Genomic DNA, 16,684 nt, shown 5'->3' with positions numbered 1-16,684 from the left:
CAGGGGGGCTTTTCAGAGGAGCAGCATAGGGGACATGTAACTAAGGGGAGACAGCAGGACTGGCTACCGCTAAAGCCTAGGGAGCATCTTACAAATGTAGGGATTTATACATTTGAGTAGATTCCAACATGGGCATCCTATCTCTCACATGATTTGGACCGCACCAGAAATCATGGGCGACTAGTGGTGCTGGGCATTGAGGACCAGCCCTCCCAATATTTTGAAAAAACAACAGATGATGGACGGAATGCAGAACAAATCAAACATTCACCCCCAGTCACAGATCTGGGTTTAATCTATGCCATGCCATTCTAGTTGGGACCCAGCCATATGCAAATCAGTCTTGACCCTGTTCCCCATGTGAACAGTCCAGCCCGAACTGCCAGGCCAGGTCTTCCCTGGAATGGCATGGCAAGCAAAAAAAATGATGGATTAAACCCAGATCTGTGACTAGGGGTGAATGTTTGATTTGTTCTGCATTCCATACATCATCTGTTGTTTTTGCCTTTGTCGCCCCAAGTGGGAACGGTATGCCCAGACGTGGGTCCTGTGCTTGCTATGCCACCAGATTCAAGCTAGCCTGGCTGATGAGGGGTGATACCCTGAAACCGATCCCAGGATGCTTGTTTCTGGTCCAGGTTCACACACCTACAACATTGTGACATAGAGCCCTCGGATACCATGCATTTTATTTTCAAATCCCAAGGACTGAAATACAATCAAGAATTAGGCCTCAGCACTTCCGGGAACTCCTTTCCGTTCTCATGCCTCAGATGCTTAAATAAGAGTGTTTTGTTTTTGGTTGTGGGAGTTAGTAAACTGCGGTTGCTCCGTGGGTGTCTCGGAGGCCGCCCCCACACTTTGTTAAGTAGTGCGATCATCTTGTAGTCTTGTTTATTCCATTATAAAACAGGGCTTACAAGTCCCAGAGTTCAATATTAAAAAAAACTGTACTGAGCAGTACATCACAAATGAAACTGGAACTCTTGGCAGCAGTGGGGTCCTGTATAACAACTAAAACTTGTTTATGGTTTAGCGTTTCATGCCATACTTCTGCATTCTCTCAGAAAGATGAAGGGCTGAGACAGCCTTCCCAGGATTCACATCTCCCATACCTGACCCTGACTATCTTTGTCTTTTATTATTTTCTGATTTCATAACCATCGTGGACAAAAAGATAAAAACGATGAGTTATAACATCAGTACTGTGCAGTAAAGCCCAAGTCTGTATTTTGTGCCATGGTACTATCCGCCACATCCGAGTTGGGACCCATACCTTTCAGCTTTTGAACTGTCTCCTGAGTGATGTATTGCCAGATCCGTGTTTACTTTGGAACGCTGCCACAATTGTTAGTGCATCATGTGAAAAAATATAATATTTTACCTGCTGGAGACCTCCCGATACACTGATGGAATAACTTTTTGAGGCCTTTTACTATAATTAGATGCTGCCACATTGCCTCACCTTATTGAAGCACAGACTCCGTGTTTACACATTTTGCAGACACCTCAACCCTGTAAACTAACAAACATTGTTGCCTATATCTTTTGTAAAAAGAATTGTATTGCTCTGGCCAACATAAGGGCTACAGAAAACAAGTTCACCAATCTTTTGGCATAAAAGCTAGCCAAAAGTATACTAAAGTTGCATGATTTATCAATCAATCACCCAATCGGTCATTTTTAAAGTGTGGCTCTGTCACCCCTTGGGGTATCTGGACGCTGATGTTGCCATGTCTCCATCAAAAAGCCAGGTCTTGGGCTTCTTTCTGAAGTCTGCCAGGGAGTTTGCCATTCGGAGGTGGAGGGGAAGGTCATTCCAGGCCTTGGCGGCGATGTAGGAGAAGGAGCGGCCCTCGCTGTGGCTACTGCGTATGCGGGGGTGTGTGCAAGGTCGAGTGAGGTGGACTTCAGGTGTCTTGCGGGCAGGTGGAAGTTGAGTTGATGGTTGATGTAGGATGGTCCTTCCTTGTGTAGAGCTTTGTATGCATGCGTGAGGATTTTGAAAAGGCATCTGTTCTGGTTGGGGAGCCAGTGGAGTTTTCTTAGGTGTGGGGGGATGTGGGTCCATTTGGGGAGGTCCTGGATGAGTCTGACGCAGTGTTTTGTATGATCTGGAGTTTCCTGAGGTGCTGGTTGGAAATTCTGGCATAGAGGGCGTTGCCATAGTTGAGGAGGTTGGTGATGAGGGCCTGCGTGACAGTCTTTCTGGTGTTGATTGGGATTCAGCTGAAGATTTTGCAGAGCATGCAAAGGATGTGGAAGCAGGCTCCTCCCTGATGTGCCATGTCATGGTTAGATGACTGTCAAGGATGGTGCCCAGGTTCTATGCGTGGCCGGTCGGAGTGGGTCTTGGTCCAAGTTCTGCTGGCCACCAGCTGTGGTCCCAATATGGTGGTGTTCTTTCCCAAGATTAGTACTTCTGTTTTGTTGGAGTTGAACTTGAGTCATCCAATTGGCTACGTTGGTCATGGTGTTGCAGAATTTGGTTTTGACATTGGTGGGGTTATTGGTCAGTGAGAGGATAAGTTGGGTGTCATCAGCGCAGGAGATTTTATTGAGTCAGTGACATCTGGCGATGTCTGCGAGAGTGGCACATGTAGATGTTGAACAAGGTGGGGCTGAGGGATGATCTTTGGGGTACGCCGCATATGATGTTCCTGGGTGAGGAAGTGAAGAGTGACAGTTGGATGCTTTGTGTGAATCCTGTGAGAAAAGATGCAATCCAATTGAGGGCATTTTTCTGTATGCCGATGTTGTAGAGTCTGTCAATGAAGGTGTGGTTGGAGACGGTGTTGAATGCAGCACAGAGGTCCAGGAGGGTCAGGACTACAGTTTCTCTGTGGTCGAGGAGTGTTCTGATATAATCTGTGACTGCAATTAAGGCGATCTAAGTGCTGTTGTTGGCCTGGAATCTGGATTGGGATGTGTTGAGTAGGTGTTTTTTTTTTCAGGTTTTCGGTGAGCTGTTGGTTGATGGCCTTTTCAAGTGCTTTGGCCAGGTAGTGGAGCAGGGAAATCAGTCTGTAATTTTTGAGGTCACTGAGAGTTTCTTTAGGAGGTTTCCATCTGTCCAGGAAAGTTGCTGTGGAGATGGAGGTATTGAGGATGCTGTTGAGTTCTGTGCTAATAGGGTTGCTTCCAAGGTTGAAGAGATGGTGTGGGCAGGGGTCAGTGGGTGCCCTGGAGTGGATGGACGGCATGAGCGCCAAGGTGGTTTGCGAGGTGAGCGGAGACCAGGTGGAGATCATATGGCTGGTGTTCACTAGTTGGTAGAGATTGTTGAGTCTGAGGGTGGTGTGTTGGGGGTCGAAGTTATTGTAGATGGTCGCAATTTTGCTGTAGAAGTAGTCTGACAGAGAGTTGCATAGTTCTTGTGAAGGGTGGATGGTATTCTGTGTGGCTGTCAGGTTGGAAGATTCCTTGACTATTTTGAAGAGTTCCTTTGCGTGGTTTGAAGCGGAGTCGATGCAAACAGTGATGGCTGATCTCTTGGCTTCCTTGATGCGCATGTGGTAATTACATAGTGCTGCTTTGTGAGCGACTCTGTCGGAGGGGTCCTTGGTAGCGCACCAGCACTTCTTGAATTGGTAGCAGTTGCGCTTGGTGGATCTGAGCTATGGGGTGTACCAGGTGGCTTGCTTTGTGGTTTTGTTGGCTTTTCCTGGTTTCAGAGGGGCAACTGTGCCTGTGCACTTGGAAATCCAGGCGGAGAAGTTCTGGACAGCCTGGTGAAGGCCCGCTGAGGTTTTGAGATGAATGGTGTTGAGGGACTATGTCCATTGAGTCTCTGTTGTCTTGCCCCATTTGTGGTGGGTAGTGCTGTGGTGCTTGGTGACGGTGTGTTGGGCGTTTGAGATGGTGAAATGAATGATGGCGTGGTCAGTCCCGTTGAAATCTGTGATGTGGGTTAATTTGATTCTGTTGGTAGAGGTGAAGATAGCGTTGAGTGCGTGTCCGGCTTTGTGCATGGGTTTGGTGACCGGTTGGGTGAGGCCAGTGTTGTTCAGGTGTCTAGGAGGGTGGTGGAGTTGGCGTTGTTGGGGTCAGCGATGTGGAAATCAGATCGCTGAGAAGGAAGTAGTGGTGGGAGGGGATTGCTATGGGGGTTATTAGGTTGGAAATGGCGTCACAGAAGGCTAGTCGGGGCCGCGGGGGTCTGTAAGCGAGATTCTCTCTTATTGTTGTCTTCGCTTTGGTCTGTAACCGGAAGTTGAGGTGTTCCATGAGAGGTGTTGGGTCGTCATCGGTGGTGGTGGTGCATTGGAAGGATTCCTTGAAGATGGTGGCGATACCCCGGCCATGTTTGTTGGTACATACCCCGGCCATGTTTGTTGGTACAGTTGTGGTGTATCATCTTGTAGTCGATGGGAGTGGCAGTGGTGATGTTGGGGTTTGAGGAGGGGGTTGATCCATGTTTTGGTGATGAAGGCTACATCAGGGGAGAGGGTGGTGATGGTGTCCCAGATTTCTGTGGCATGTATGCAGAGGGAGCAGACGTTGATCAGGATGCATTGGAACGGTTCCGGGTTGTTGATTGTCGTTTGAGCGGAAGTGGTGCGGGATTCATCGCAGGATGTATCGCAGGAGAAGCGGCAGCAGGTGAAGAAGGGTCCTTTGGTCTATTGTGGGGAGCATGTGAAGCAGCTGTTGCTTCGGTGTCTGGGGTTCAGGTCCAGGAGCTCGCAGTATAGTGGTGGGTGGCGGGAGGATCCAAGGGTTCTGATGCTGGGCGCGGTCAAGGTGTGGACAGGCGCAGATGGGCTTGCCTTAGTCACGCCTTCGGCGCACTGGCAGTGCAGACGCACAGCGGCCTCCATTTGTAGTCCTGGGAGGGTCTAGAAGGGAGGTGGGTAGGCAGGAAACAATGAAAACAGCTGGGAAGAAAACAGCAGGAGAACCCCAAGAGTGGTGGACCAACCTAAGTTAAAACTAAGCCCTTCCCCAGGTGCTGAATAATATAAAATGAGGGAATGAGTGGAGTGAAGCTAAAAAACAGAGGCCGGGAGGGTAATGCTGGAAGTCAATGGCAGCAGTCACCCGTGAGCTAGGACAAAGCCGGCGCCCTGAAGGCTGGGGGCGAGGTGACGGGTCCATGAGGCTGGATGGCACGGAGTGACAGAAGAGCGTCGCACAGGACCAGGAGGTCTTGAGGCTGCTGCAATTAAAATGCTGCAATAAAAATGGATGACAAAGGCCCTTATTAAGAGTGGGCTGGAGTTTTCTGATCTCTCCACAGTGTTTCTGCAGGAGTTGGAATTCCAAGCTGTGAAGAGTTTACCGCACCCGGGAATTACTGGGGGTAATAATGTCTACACCCTTTATTAAATTACAGTATATCAAACCTGTCTGAATAGAATAGCGGATAAGAGTTTGGTGTTTACTTTGGCATGCGTATTTTAGTGCACTGTGCATTAAAATCCACAAGTTATTCCCCAAAAACTCAGAACAGATGCAGTGTATCACACTTGATAATTCTACCCCCAACCCGTTCCACATGGGAGTCCAATTTTATCAGGTGGGGCGCTTGTAACCAGGGCCTAACTCAGTGGCGTAACAAAGGCCCCCGCAGCCCCCGCAGTGTGTGAATTTGTGGGGGGGAGTGGGAGCGCGAGCTCCAGGTGCCCCCTCAGCACAGTACACTGTGCAGGGGCGGCAGGCCCCGGACTGGGTCCAGGAGTGAGTGGGCCCTCTCCAGGGACTTCGCAAGAGGGCCCCTCAAGTTTCGTTACGCCACTGGCCTGACTCCCCAGTTTAGGCCTTGATTATGAGCGCTTGGGAGAAAATGCACACTCTATAAACCAATGTTTGACGTTTATCGGTAAAATCCGGCCGTCGGATTTTTCACCTGATAGATATCAGCAGATGAAGCCTGCCGTAATTCACTTAGTGGAAGAGGCCCAGTAAATGCTGGAAATGCAGAAGTTGGCGCACTAAACTCCAAAGTCTACATGTCATTCCCCATTTTCAGGACACCCTCCTGATTGCCACTACACAAGACTCCTAATCGAGACTTAGCCTCGTTAGAGTGGACGCTAAAACACCGTGTCCATGCAGAATAATATAGGGAACATCAAAAGAAATACTTTGCTAAATGCCTCTTTGAGCCGGGGTGGAGGTTTGCATTCTTGCCTCCACCAAACACAGCAGTTACATCTGATAAGATCACCTTTAGGCCAAGAATGCCACTGGTCCCCCTTCTGAGCTGAAGGTTTGACTGCTGCAAGGCGCAGTCAGGAATGTAAACCTTAAATAGCGCCTACCAGCTGAAACTGTCTAGTCTTCAAAGCCAGGGGAGAGGAGCCGCCTGAAATATTGTTTTCAGACTTCAGTGCACTGCTGAATGAGGGCCTGCTAACAGGCCTCTTGTCTGTTCACACATTCTTTCCTGTGCAGGCTTGGGGGAGTCTGATTGACAGCTTGGAAATGGAGTGTTTGTTTGGGCTTTAAAAACTGTTTATTCTTTTGTAAGTGTAAAATCACACTTGCCTCTGAGTTTTCGTGTTTCCAACATTTCTTCTTCCTAAAACTTTTTTTAGAGAAGCAGGGCGTGGGGTGTACTTAATCTATTCTCTATCTGAGCGTTTAGGACGCATCTCCGATACTGATGGGGAACTGATTGCAGGTCAGGCAGGTTACACCAATATTTACTGGACTGCAGGCTTCCCGTGATTAATAGGAAATGACATGCTGTGGCCATCCGCCCATGACCCGCCTGCCCCAGAACGTTTATTTTGTCAACAGAATAGTTCATTTGTCAATTTGATTGTATTTTCCCTTAATTACAACTAACTCATCAACATCTTTTTATTAGGGCCGGTCTAGCGGCGGCTTTAACCCACACTTACATAGAGGTGTTCTGAATCAGCCCTCGTCAAGCATTGGTCTTTCCAGCTGTCATTCACATTTTGCTTCCACCCACCACGGCATACAGCAGGAGACAATAGGTGATCCTACCTCAGCCACTGGTAGAATTGCACCTGAGTGATGGCATTTTGCCTCATCAAATAAGCATCCCAGTCTAAAGAAAAGTGCACTTCAGTGTCAGGACAAGTGGGCCAATACTTTACTTTACCACTGTTTTTTTCCTGTCCATTCCATTTCTTTTTTTTAGCCATCCTTGGGTGTTTAAGATATGGCTTCGCATTATGGCACATTTTCTTTGGTGCAATAAGAATCGTAGCTTCCTATCACATGCATTAAAACTAAAAAAAATGTTTCTAGACCTGTTCTACACGCACCTGCCTGCTAGGAAGCACTCATACTCTTCTGTTAGATTATATGTGACGGTTAAATGATTAATTTATTTTTTAATTGATATTTTTGTTTTAAATGTATGGCAACCACATTTATTCAGCAGCTCTTCTTTTTGTTTTTCGTTTTTGTGGCCTATGCTTTGCAATAAAACCAAAAAAAAAATCATGTAACAATTGTACCTGGAAGACCTGTTGGCATTCCATTTTCTAGTCAACATTTCTGTATTTGATTGTAATAGAGGTTAGCACCGTATACAATTTCTTCTCATTATCAGCTCTCCATTGGGTCACAGTTTCTAAGCATATTATCTTTATGACGTCTGTGTCACCAGTCCCTTCACAGGCAAGGGTGTATATATTTACAGCAGGGTCTGGTTATTTGTCTGCCTTTCAGATCCTTACCCTCAGCTATGGTAAATCTTTTGTGAATCCCCAGCATCAAGAAGGCCTGCATAAATGGTTGTTGAATTGGCTTTCTTGCTACAAAATGTGAGCAGAATTAATTGAAAACAGCCATTTAACAAACCCAATCTTTAGGAGTTGTACAACGTTGAAGTTCCAAGAGATCTCTTTCGCACCAGGCCATGGCACTCTGAGGACCTTACCCCAAATGGTAGCTGCCACACGAGAGCGAACCAGGGAAAGATGGCTGCCAACATTAAGATTCTCATTGGCTGCCCTCTGTTCCACCGTTGCAAAGGAGTACATGGTCTTTGCATGGGACCCTCAATGACATCTGGACAAGGTGCCAGCTCAGTCTTAACAGCCCTGAGTGTATGATCCTTGAATTTTTAGCCAAGGCTTAGCTCAGCTGTCCTAAGCATAAGTCCAGGAGGGCTGGATCCAAGCCAGACTTCTAGGATAGCGCTGACTTTGTAAAGGTTTCCATTTAGAATCACTGTATGTAAATGAATCCAGGTGGATATCCTGAGAATTTGGTATGCATCCAGCTCTCCTGGACGTATGAAAGACATCCCTGAGTCAGAGGGACTCTTCTGTTAGCTTTTGATTCACGTGTTGGTTACAGTGTGGCTTTCAGACTCTATTTTCAGCTGTTTTAGTAGTTCCATCAGCGGCTTCATGAGACGGTGGCTTGTGTTGCTGAATCATTTACTCTAGATTGCGCCCCCTGAATGTTGTGTTCATTTGTCAAATGCTTTGTGTACCTTGGCCTGTCTTTCCATGCATGCACAGATGACATGGATATTCATCTGTACGTCACTAGTCGCCACAATTGTGGTCTTTATCGTAACGTCTGGTTGATGGGGATGATCCCAAAATATCTGTATTGCTGCTTCTCTATTCCATTCCACAGATCCGTAGACACCTTGCCATCCTGCCATCCCATCCCATTTGTCCATGCTGTGGTCTTTGCCAACTAGACCAAGCAACTTGGTGTTAACAGAGATGGGGTTCTGGAGATACTATGCCTTGGTCAAAATCAACTATTACCAAATTCCCTAGTTTCGTACACGCTTCAGTTTATTCCAGTTGAGCCACAATCTGCACATGTGGGGTATCTTGACTATGTCAGTGCCTGGGTTCCCCTCCTGACAGCCAACAGTGGCTAGACTGATTGGCTGTCTCGTCTTTTTAGATAACCCCCCTTTGAAGGAATAATCTAGTTTAAGATTTGAGGCCTGATTTACACAGAACTTTGAGAAACTTCACAGACATTGAGTGTAGATATACCAGTTTCCAGAATTCTCAAAAGTTTCCGGGAGTACTCCAGAGAGACTGCGATAGCCCCTTTGGCGCATTCACAAATGCATTTTGGAGTATATAAAGTAGTCCTCCTGTAGTACTCTTTTGCTTACTCTTATGTGCCTTTGTGAATTGGTCTCAAGTCATCTAAAATGGAAATAAAACAGGAATAGTCAGAGAATATTCACATACAGTTTGTACAAATAGAAATAGTGTGCCTTGTTCACACTTTTACTTTTAGGGAAGTGGACCTTTTGTGGCTTATTCACAAAGGCATGTTGGGGTACATGAAATAATACTACAGCATTACTATTTCCCATACTCCTAAAAGATTTTCTGAATCACCTAATACCTTCCAAAAGTACTTCTGGAAAATATTTGCGAATTCCTTTTTATGCTAATGTGAAGACGCTTGTGCATTTGTAATTGTACCTAATATCCTTGCACACACAGAGGTATCTGGGTTGAGCGCAATTGCACTTTTTAACCTTTTTTTCTTTTTCGCAGTCAATAAAACTTTCCCACGGAAGAAACCACATTCCCTGCACCCACATCGGTTTTATAAGCACTCCCTTCCCATTCACACCCTGGAAACAGATATACTCTTGCCCTTGACAGGAGTAAACCTCCAGCTGTTTCCGGATTGGTAACATCCGTGAAAAAAAATTGTGAATACCCACAACTCACACCCGACCATGATTTTTCAAGGGCATTATCACCATGGATTTACCACTTTCTGCACTAGGGAGATATACTACCACATAGTACTACACCATACTGGTAGGATAATATGTTCCAACAAACAGGATAAAATACAATTTCCCATTACTGGGAGAGCCAGTATTTCTAGGTCAGATTTCCCCAGTGATTCCTCAATTTGTCCCCAAGGTTCAACCAGAAACTTCAGCTGTTTATAGAAACCATAATTTCCAGATGAAACAAAAGAGATCCACAGTGTTTCTCCAGATCTCATAATTAAATGGGTCTGGTAAGTTCCAGTAACTAGTATTACTGGCCTCATCTGAACTTAGAGGCCACCCATAATGAGGGTCTGTGAGAGCTCAGGAGTGACTATTACCTAATATTTAACTTATGAGATCATTAGACCTTGGCATTCGCCTGGGTACAAATATTTCCCAGTCCGAAGAAACAGTACGCGATTTGCGCTTACAAGTCCTAACATTTTAGTTCAATATCTGAGGTAATTTGGAAGCTATTAGTAATCTAGTGTGTCAAATAATGACATTAAAAGTCAGTCAAGTAAGTTAATGGACTTATTTTCCACTCCACAGCAATGCAAACATTTGCGGGAGTTATCAGCATGCATGACGTTAATAATCTGTTAATTTCTGGAATATTCCTAGGTTGACTTTAGGTGCCACAGGAGACATGTGAAATAAGTGGAAGAAACATTATTTTTGGTGTCTGCTCTCCAATTTTGTTAGGCTTACTTTAAATACCATGGGAATGTCTGATGGTAACGATAATATCACCACAACCACGTCCGCCATATTTGCTTGGATGTTCTAAATCTGCATATTACACATTACTCTAAAAATTGAGGCACGACGGCCGTAAAAAGTGGCTACTGTTTAGGGCCCTTTCCTGTAATGTAGCTAAAAACTGTTAATAAATTGAGTTTGAAAAGCTAACCAAGTGCTCACCTTGTAAAAAGCATGGAAATAAAAACATGCAATAAAGTTTTTCCACGCTTTTTAATGCAGCATCAGGTTCTAAATAAGAGGAATTGAAAATGACAACTGCAGTAACAGGGTATCACATGCAATAAGGTGCAATGTACAGAGTAAGCGTGGGCACTGTGTGGGCACGGCCACATGCAATGGTGAAGGAGCGTCTCCCCCCTGGCTAAGCCAGGAGATGAAAGATAAAACGATATTTAATTATCGTTTTATCTTACATCTGCTAGCTCAGCCAGCAGCGTGTTCAGGGAGTGGCGGGGGGGGGGGACTGGGCCATGGTAGCTGGGAGGGGGGAGGAGTGGAGTGCAATAAGTGCGCATGTGTGTTTGGCCAGTCGTCTTAGACCGGCCAAACACACATGCCACCTTAGGTTTCTCCAGCCTGGCTGTGTCTAACAGCTGGGCTGGAGAAACTGCACAGACCCCAGCGCTGTGTCTGAGTGGCAGTCCGAGCTGCTCAGACCAATCGTCGTGCTGCTTTCATGCTAGGTTTAGCATGAAAGCAACGCCAGAATTGCTGGGGAGCCTGTGCTTGTGTCCCAGGGATTGGTAGGACACCACAAGAAGACCAGAGGAGAAACATGGCAGGAGACTGCGGCGCTGGGAAAAGGTAAGTTTATTTTTTATTATTCTATTTTTTTTATTTATCCCTCTTCTCCTCCCCCGTCCCATCCCCTTGACACTCACCACAGATGTATTATTCTTGTATACAATACACCTGTGCTGCAGAACACCTACAAGGGTACTCTGTTAATATCTCAGTAGCACTGAACATTTTGAAAATATATAAATGTTTAATTTTGTGAAACTTTAATCTGTGAGTACTTTATTTATATTTGCAAAGGGTATGTGTTCTTTAACGTGTTGCATCTTTTTAGAAACTGTACTGTTCAAAGGTCATACATCAGCAAAAAGTAATATTGTATTGTATTTTTGTTTTTATTTGGTAGTAGGAAAAAAGGCGGCGGGCTAATACCGGATATCAGCCAGGAAGCCCAGGAGAAAAAGAAGAAGCAGGCCTCCTCCACGTCCTACAAACTACGGAAAGCAAAATCCCTGGCAAGTGTTTTCTGAAAACTCTGTTTTTTTGCTGCCTTAGTTTGTGCTAAGACTTTTCAAGGGGTGGGTAAATTGTGGAGCTGCCCAGGGCCCCCTCCTTTCAGGGCCCCTCAGGAAAAGTAAACTTTATCTCATTTATTTCTATATCTGAACCCCTCCCCCCTCTTCCTACATCTGTCTCTGTAAATTCAGTGTAATTTTGGGGAAAAAACATATTTCAACTGTTTTTGGGCGAAATCCATTTCCGAAACTTTGGAATCATGCGGGCTACGATTAGGGCAAACGTGTACAATTCAAAGTTGTTACCAACAGGGGGGCCCAAAATGTATCTTGCCCGGGTCCTCAAAAATCCTTAAGATGGCCTGCTGCCAGGGAGGGTGTAAAGTGATGGTTGTGCTTGGTGGCAGGAGCTGAACACTAGTGATGTGCCCTGCTAAACTATGTTTGTGCTTGGAGGGAGGAGTTGAATACTACGAGTGTGCCGAACTCATACATGACAATATTGTATAACTATAAGTAGGAGATTTTTTTTAAAAAGCGGAAGAAGGTGTTTTTTTCGATTTACCGTTTCCATTTACATATATTAAAACAGATGCAATTTGTATCTTAGACAGGTAAAATAAATCCACTTTTAGCATAAAATCGGGAGTCTCCCGTTTGAATTGGGTTTTCATGTGAACTTCAGCACTGGACAAAGTTGGTTGAAATGGAGACATTCGGCGTCAGCCAATGAGCCAGGCAGTTTTGTGACCCCGCAGCATGCTAGAGGTCATGACCTCTTGTGTGCTGTGCACTAGAGGGCTAGAGGGTAAGCAAACATTAGCTGACAAGTGTTTCCTTCCTGATGGCATAGATATGACTAGTATTTCTCTGTCCATCTATGATTGGGGAGGGCAGGAAATGGACTAGATAGACCCATCACAACATAATTAATGCTCCCACTTTTCCGGAAAACAATCTGATTTCATGTCAGTATTTACTTTTTAAAAATGGAAAAATGCAAAACAGTTATCTCATTTGGAGTGTCTTTCCATGCTATGCTTTAGGAAAATATAAGGCAACTGTTCTTTTTTTTCTGGGATTCATCTGTGCCTACACATAAGAGAAAATAAAGGATCATAGGACAACATAGCAATTCTGTTTTTAGAAATCTGGTCTAGGAAAGTACAAATTAAGGGCCATATGTACAAGCACATTTTCCCATAGACACAAAATGGGCAAAACTGCTTGCTAGATCTGGCCCTAGATCCCTATTCCGGTCCTACTTTAATTGAGTACTTGACAAAAGGTCTGGTATTTTGCCAAATATTATACAATTGAGCTCACTCCCCCTGAATGCTTTACATTGGGAACATGAGAAGTAGCCAATCAGTGTCCCAAGCCGAAGAGCGAGTGTCTTACTTAGGGTCTGGATGGTGGGATACTCGGTCACAAGCTCGACTGAAGTCCTAACCTCTGTTCATTACGCCTGTGACACTGGTAAAATGTCTGACGGGCAATCTGCCTTGTTTTGACTGAGTATCCCATCTGCCAAACTCTAAATAAGGCCCCAAATATTGTCTGCAAGGGTCATTGGTAAAGGGATGAGACTGGTTGTACATGGCCATAGCCAGGCGGGATTCTGCTCCACTCAAATATAAGCAGCCCAGTGGTCCAGCACCTAGATTTTTGGGGGTACTAGGAACACCAAATCCAAGGTTACTGGTCGGATATTGTGGCCTTTAAAACCGCTTTGAGACTGGGGTGCACGTGCAGCCAGAGCCCGGGCACCAGCCCCCAGCCCCTGCCCAACCCCTTCTAAGTCAAGGGTCTGCTGTGTAGTGCTTAGGGGCAGTGGTTCCCAACCTTTTGACTTCTGTGGACCCCCACTTTATCATTACTGGAGCCCGGGGACCCCCCCACTGAGTCATTACTGAAAGCTGGGGACCTACTCTGTTAATATTATTTAATTGTTTAAGCAGCCGCGGACCCCCTCAGAAGGCTTCGCGGACCCCCAGGGGTCCCCGGACCACAGGTTGGGAAACACTGGCTTAAGGCAATCAGGGACAGAACACGTAACATGCACCATACAGAGCAGTTTTGCACCGATTTTGAAATTAAATAGTTACCAAGATAGACTTGGGAAATGAAGTTTTTTCTGGTTACTCGGTGCAAATATTGTGTTCACACTGGTTGTTACTGCAAATGTCACTGCAGAATAGCCTGACACCAGAGCAAAATTGTCCAGCCCTAGCGCAAAATGATACAGCGCTAATGTGGTTTTTATGATCTCTACTTCAACTTCTAGTTTAAGGTTTCCCACTAAATTAGGCTAAAAAACAGCTGGCACTCCTGCTTCGGCCTGGTGCCCACTGAGTCTTTTCAACCGTTTGGTGATTTAAAAAAAAGGTGAAAGGGCTACAAATATGTTTTGCGCCCATTTTATGTACACTTTTGGCAACATTGAGACCCCTACTACCAGTGGCCGAGCTATTTGATTCTCCCTCTAATTGGCACAAACTAAAGACACAAGGTTTTACCTATTTACCCATTTCCAACCGAGGACCCGTTGGAAACAGACATTGGAAAGTCAAATGCACTGCATTATAGGGTAAAGCTGTATGTCAAGCAGCCCATGAGTCCTCAACCCAAATGGCACAGCTCTAGACCTTGAGGCCAGAGCACAAAAGTGCACAAGCCCAAAACAAGACCACCTGAGAGCAAGTGAAAGACAAGCCCACAGGGCAGGCGGAGGCTTGTATGAGCAGAACCTGTGCTTGGTGATTGGCAGGGCTGGAGGTGGCAGTTCATGGACTACTCTGTAATATTCAATTACAAGTAACCGATAGGGCTGAGGCCGCTTCAGAAATACATGGGTTCTTCTCTTACCTCCGGTGGACAATGACGGATAGTTAGATCATCGGTTTAATTAAACTGTACTGTAGTTTTAAACACTTTAGCACAGATGGTTGGAATTTAAAAGAGTTGGGAATTGATTGTTGTCTCCCCCTCGGACCCCTGGATCCGGGTGCCACTGCACGTGATGCACTTTTGAGACACAAGTCTCTGTGCCTGGCTTGAATGTGAACAGAAACATTGAGATGTGCCTGTGTGACTAGCCCAACTGACCCACAAAAGTTTTAAAAGCCATTTGATGCAGGGTTATTGGAATCAAATGTTAGAAGGCGGTGATTCATAATAGATAACGAAATTATATTTATGTCCGATGATATTTCTAAGCACAATATTCCTCCATATAACTGTCCCACGAGTGCACCTGATTCCGTCTTTATAGCGGCCTCACATGCACCTGATTCCCTCTTTACGGTGGCCTCACATGCACCTGATTCCCACATTATGGTGGCCTCGCATGCACCTGATTCCCTCTTTACGGTGGCCACACATGCACCTGATTCCCACTTTATAGCGGCCTCACATGCACCGGATTCCTTCTTTTTGATGGCCTTGCATGCACCTGATTTCTTCTCTATGACAACCGCGCATACACCTGATTCCCTCTTGATGGTGGCCTTGCATGCTCCTGATTCCCTCTTTATGGCGGCCTTGCCTGCACCTGATTTCCTCTTTACGGTGGCCTCACATGCACCTGATTCCCACTTTATGGCGGCCTTGCATGCACCTGATTCCCTCTTTATGGCGGCCTCACATGCACCTGATTCCCACTTTATGGTGGCCTCGCATGCACCTGAATTCTTCTCTATGGCAACCACACATACACCTGACTCCCTATTTTTGGTGGCCTCACATTCACCTGATTACCTCTATACGGCGGCCTCGCACACACCTGATTCCGTCTTTATAGCGGCCTCACATGCACCTGATTCCCTCTTTATGGTGGCCTCACATTCACCTGATTACCTCTATACGGCGGCCTCGCACACACCTGATTCCGTATTTATAGCGGCCTCACATGCACCTGATTCCCTCTTTATGGTGGCCTTGCATGCACCTGAATTCCTCTTTTTGATGGCCTCGCATGCACCTGATTTCTTCTCTATGGCAACTGCGCATACACCTGATTCCCTCTTTCTGGTGGCCTCACATGCACCTGATTACCTTTTTACGGTGCCCTATGACGCACCTGTCTCCCTCTTTACGGTGGCCTCACATGCACCTAATTCCCTCCTTATGGTGGCCTCGCCTGCACCTGATTCCCTCTTTACGGTGGCCTTGCATGCACCTGATTCCCTCTTTACGGTGGCCTCCCACGCATCTGATTCCCTCTTGGTCTTTACGGTGGCCTCACATGCACCTAATTCCCTCCTTATGGTGGCCTCGCCTGCACCTGATTCCCTCTTTACGATGGCCTCGCATGCACCTGATTCCCTCTTTACGGTGGCCTCCCACGCACCTGATTCCCTCTTTACGGTGGCCTCCCACGCATCTGATTCCCTCTTGGTGGTGGCTTTGCCTGCACCTGATTCCCTCTTTATGGCGGCCTTTCCGGCACCTGATTCCCTATTTTTGGTGGACTCGCATGCAACTAATTCCCTCCTTAGGGTGGCCTCGCATGCATCTGATTCCCTCTTTACGGTGGCCTTGCATGCACCTGATTCCCTTCTTAGGGTGGCCTCGCATGCACCTTATCCCCTCTTTATGTTTATTGATTCCATTCTCCCTTTAATTTCGATTGCTTCTTTGTGTCCTCCGCCTCCCTTCACCCTCTTTGTATTTATGCCTCTGCATGGCCTGCTCACGTGTGTCAAACCCATTTATAGCCCATGTCCTTCCACCATACCTTGCTATTCCCTCTATGTTTGTAGCCATTGTCCCTTAAAGTGAATCCTTTGTTTTGTTTTCACCACTCCTGCAACGTAATCACCCCCACAGGAGTCACAGACTGCACTATGAATACTCTTCCACCTGTCCCCAAAGAATAGTTACATTCTCTGCAGTATGAAATACTCTAGCACCCCCACACAGAATAGTCACAAACATTGTACTAAGAATACTCTATCACGCACCC

At 46.1% G+C, this 16,684-nt stretch overlaps 1 protein-coding gene across 3 annotated transcripts in view; it reads left to right on the top strand.

Moving 5' to 3' along the window:
* FBXO16 (F-box protein 16) overlaps positions 1–16,684 on the top strand; it is a 224,569-nt gene that overhangs the window by 133,167 nt on the left and 74,718 nt on the right. For all 3 annotated transcript variants that reach the window (XM_069233776.1, XM_069233777.1, XM_069233779.1), the window contains exon 7: positions 11,610–11,718. In XM_069233776.1, the coding sequence (XP_069089877.1) occupies positions 11,610–11,718 (109 nt within the window). The remainder of the gene's footprint in view (positions 1–11,609; positions 11,719–16,684) is intronic.

This window comes from Pleurodeles waltl, chromosome 5 (assembly GCF_031143425.1).
Source record: "Pleurodeles waltl isolate 20211129_DDA chromosome 5, aPleWal1.hap1.20221129, whole genome shotgun sequence".
Lineage (NCBI taxonomy): Eukaryota > Metazoa > Chordata > Amphibia > Caudata > Salamandridae > Pleurodeles > Pleurodeles waltl.
The sequence above is the reverse complement of the archived record's forward strand: the minus strand, read 5'-3'. Positions and strand labels throughout refer to the sequence as shown.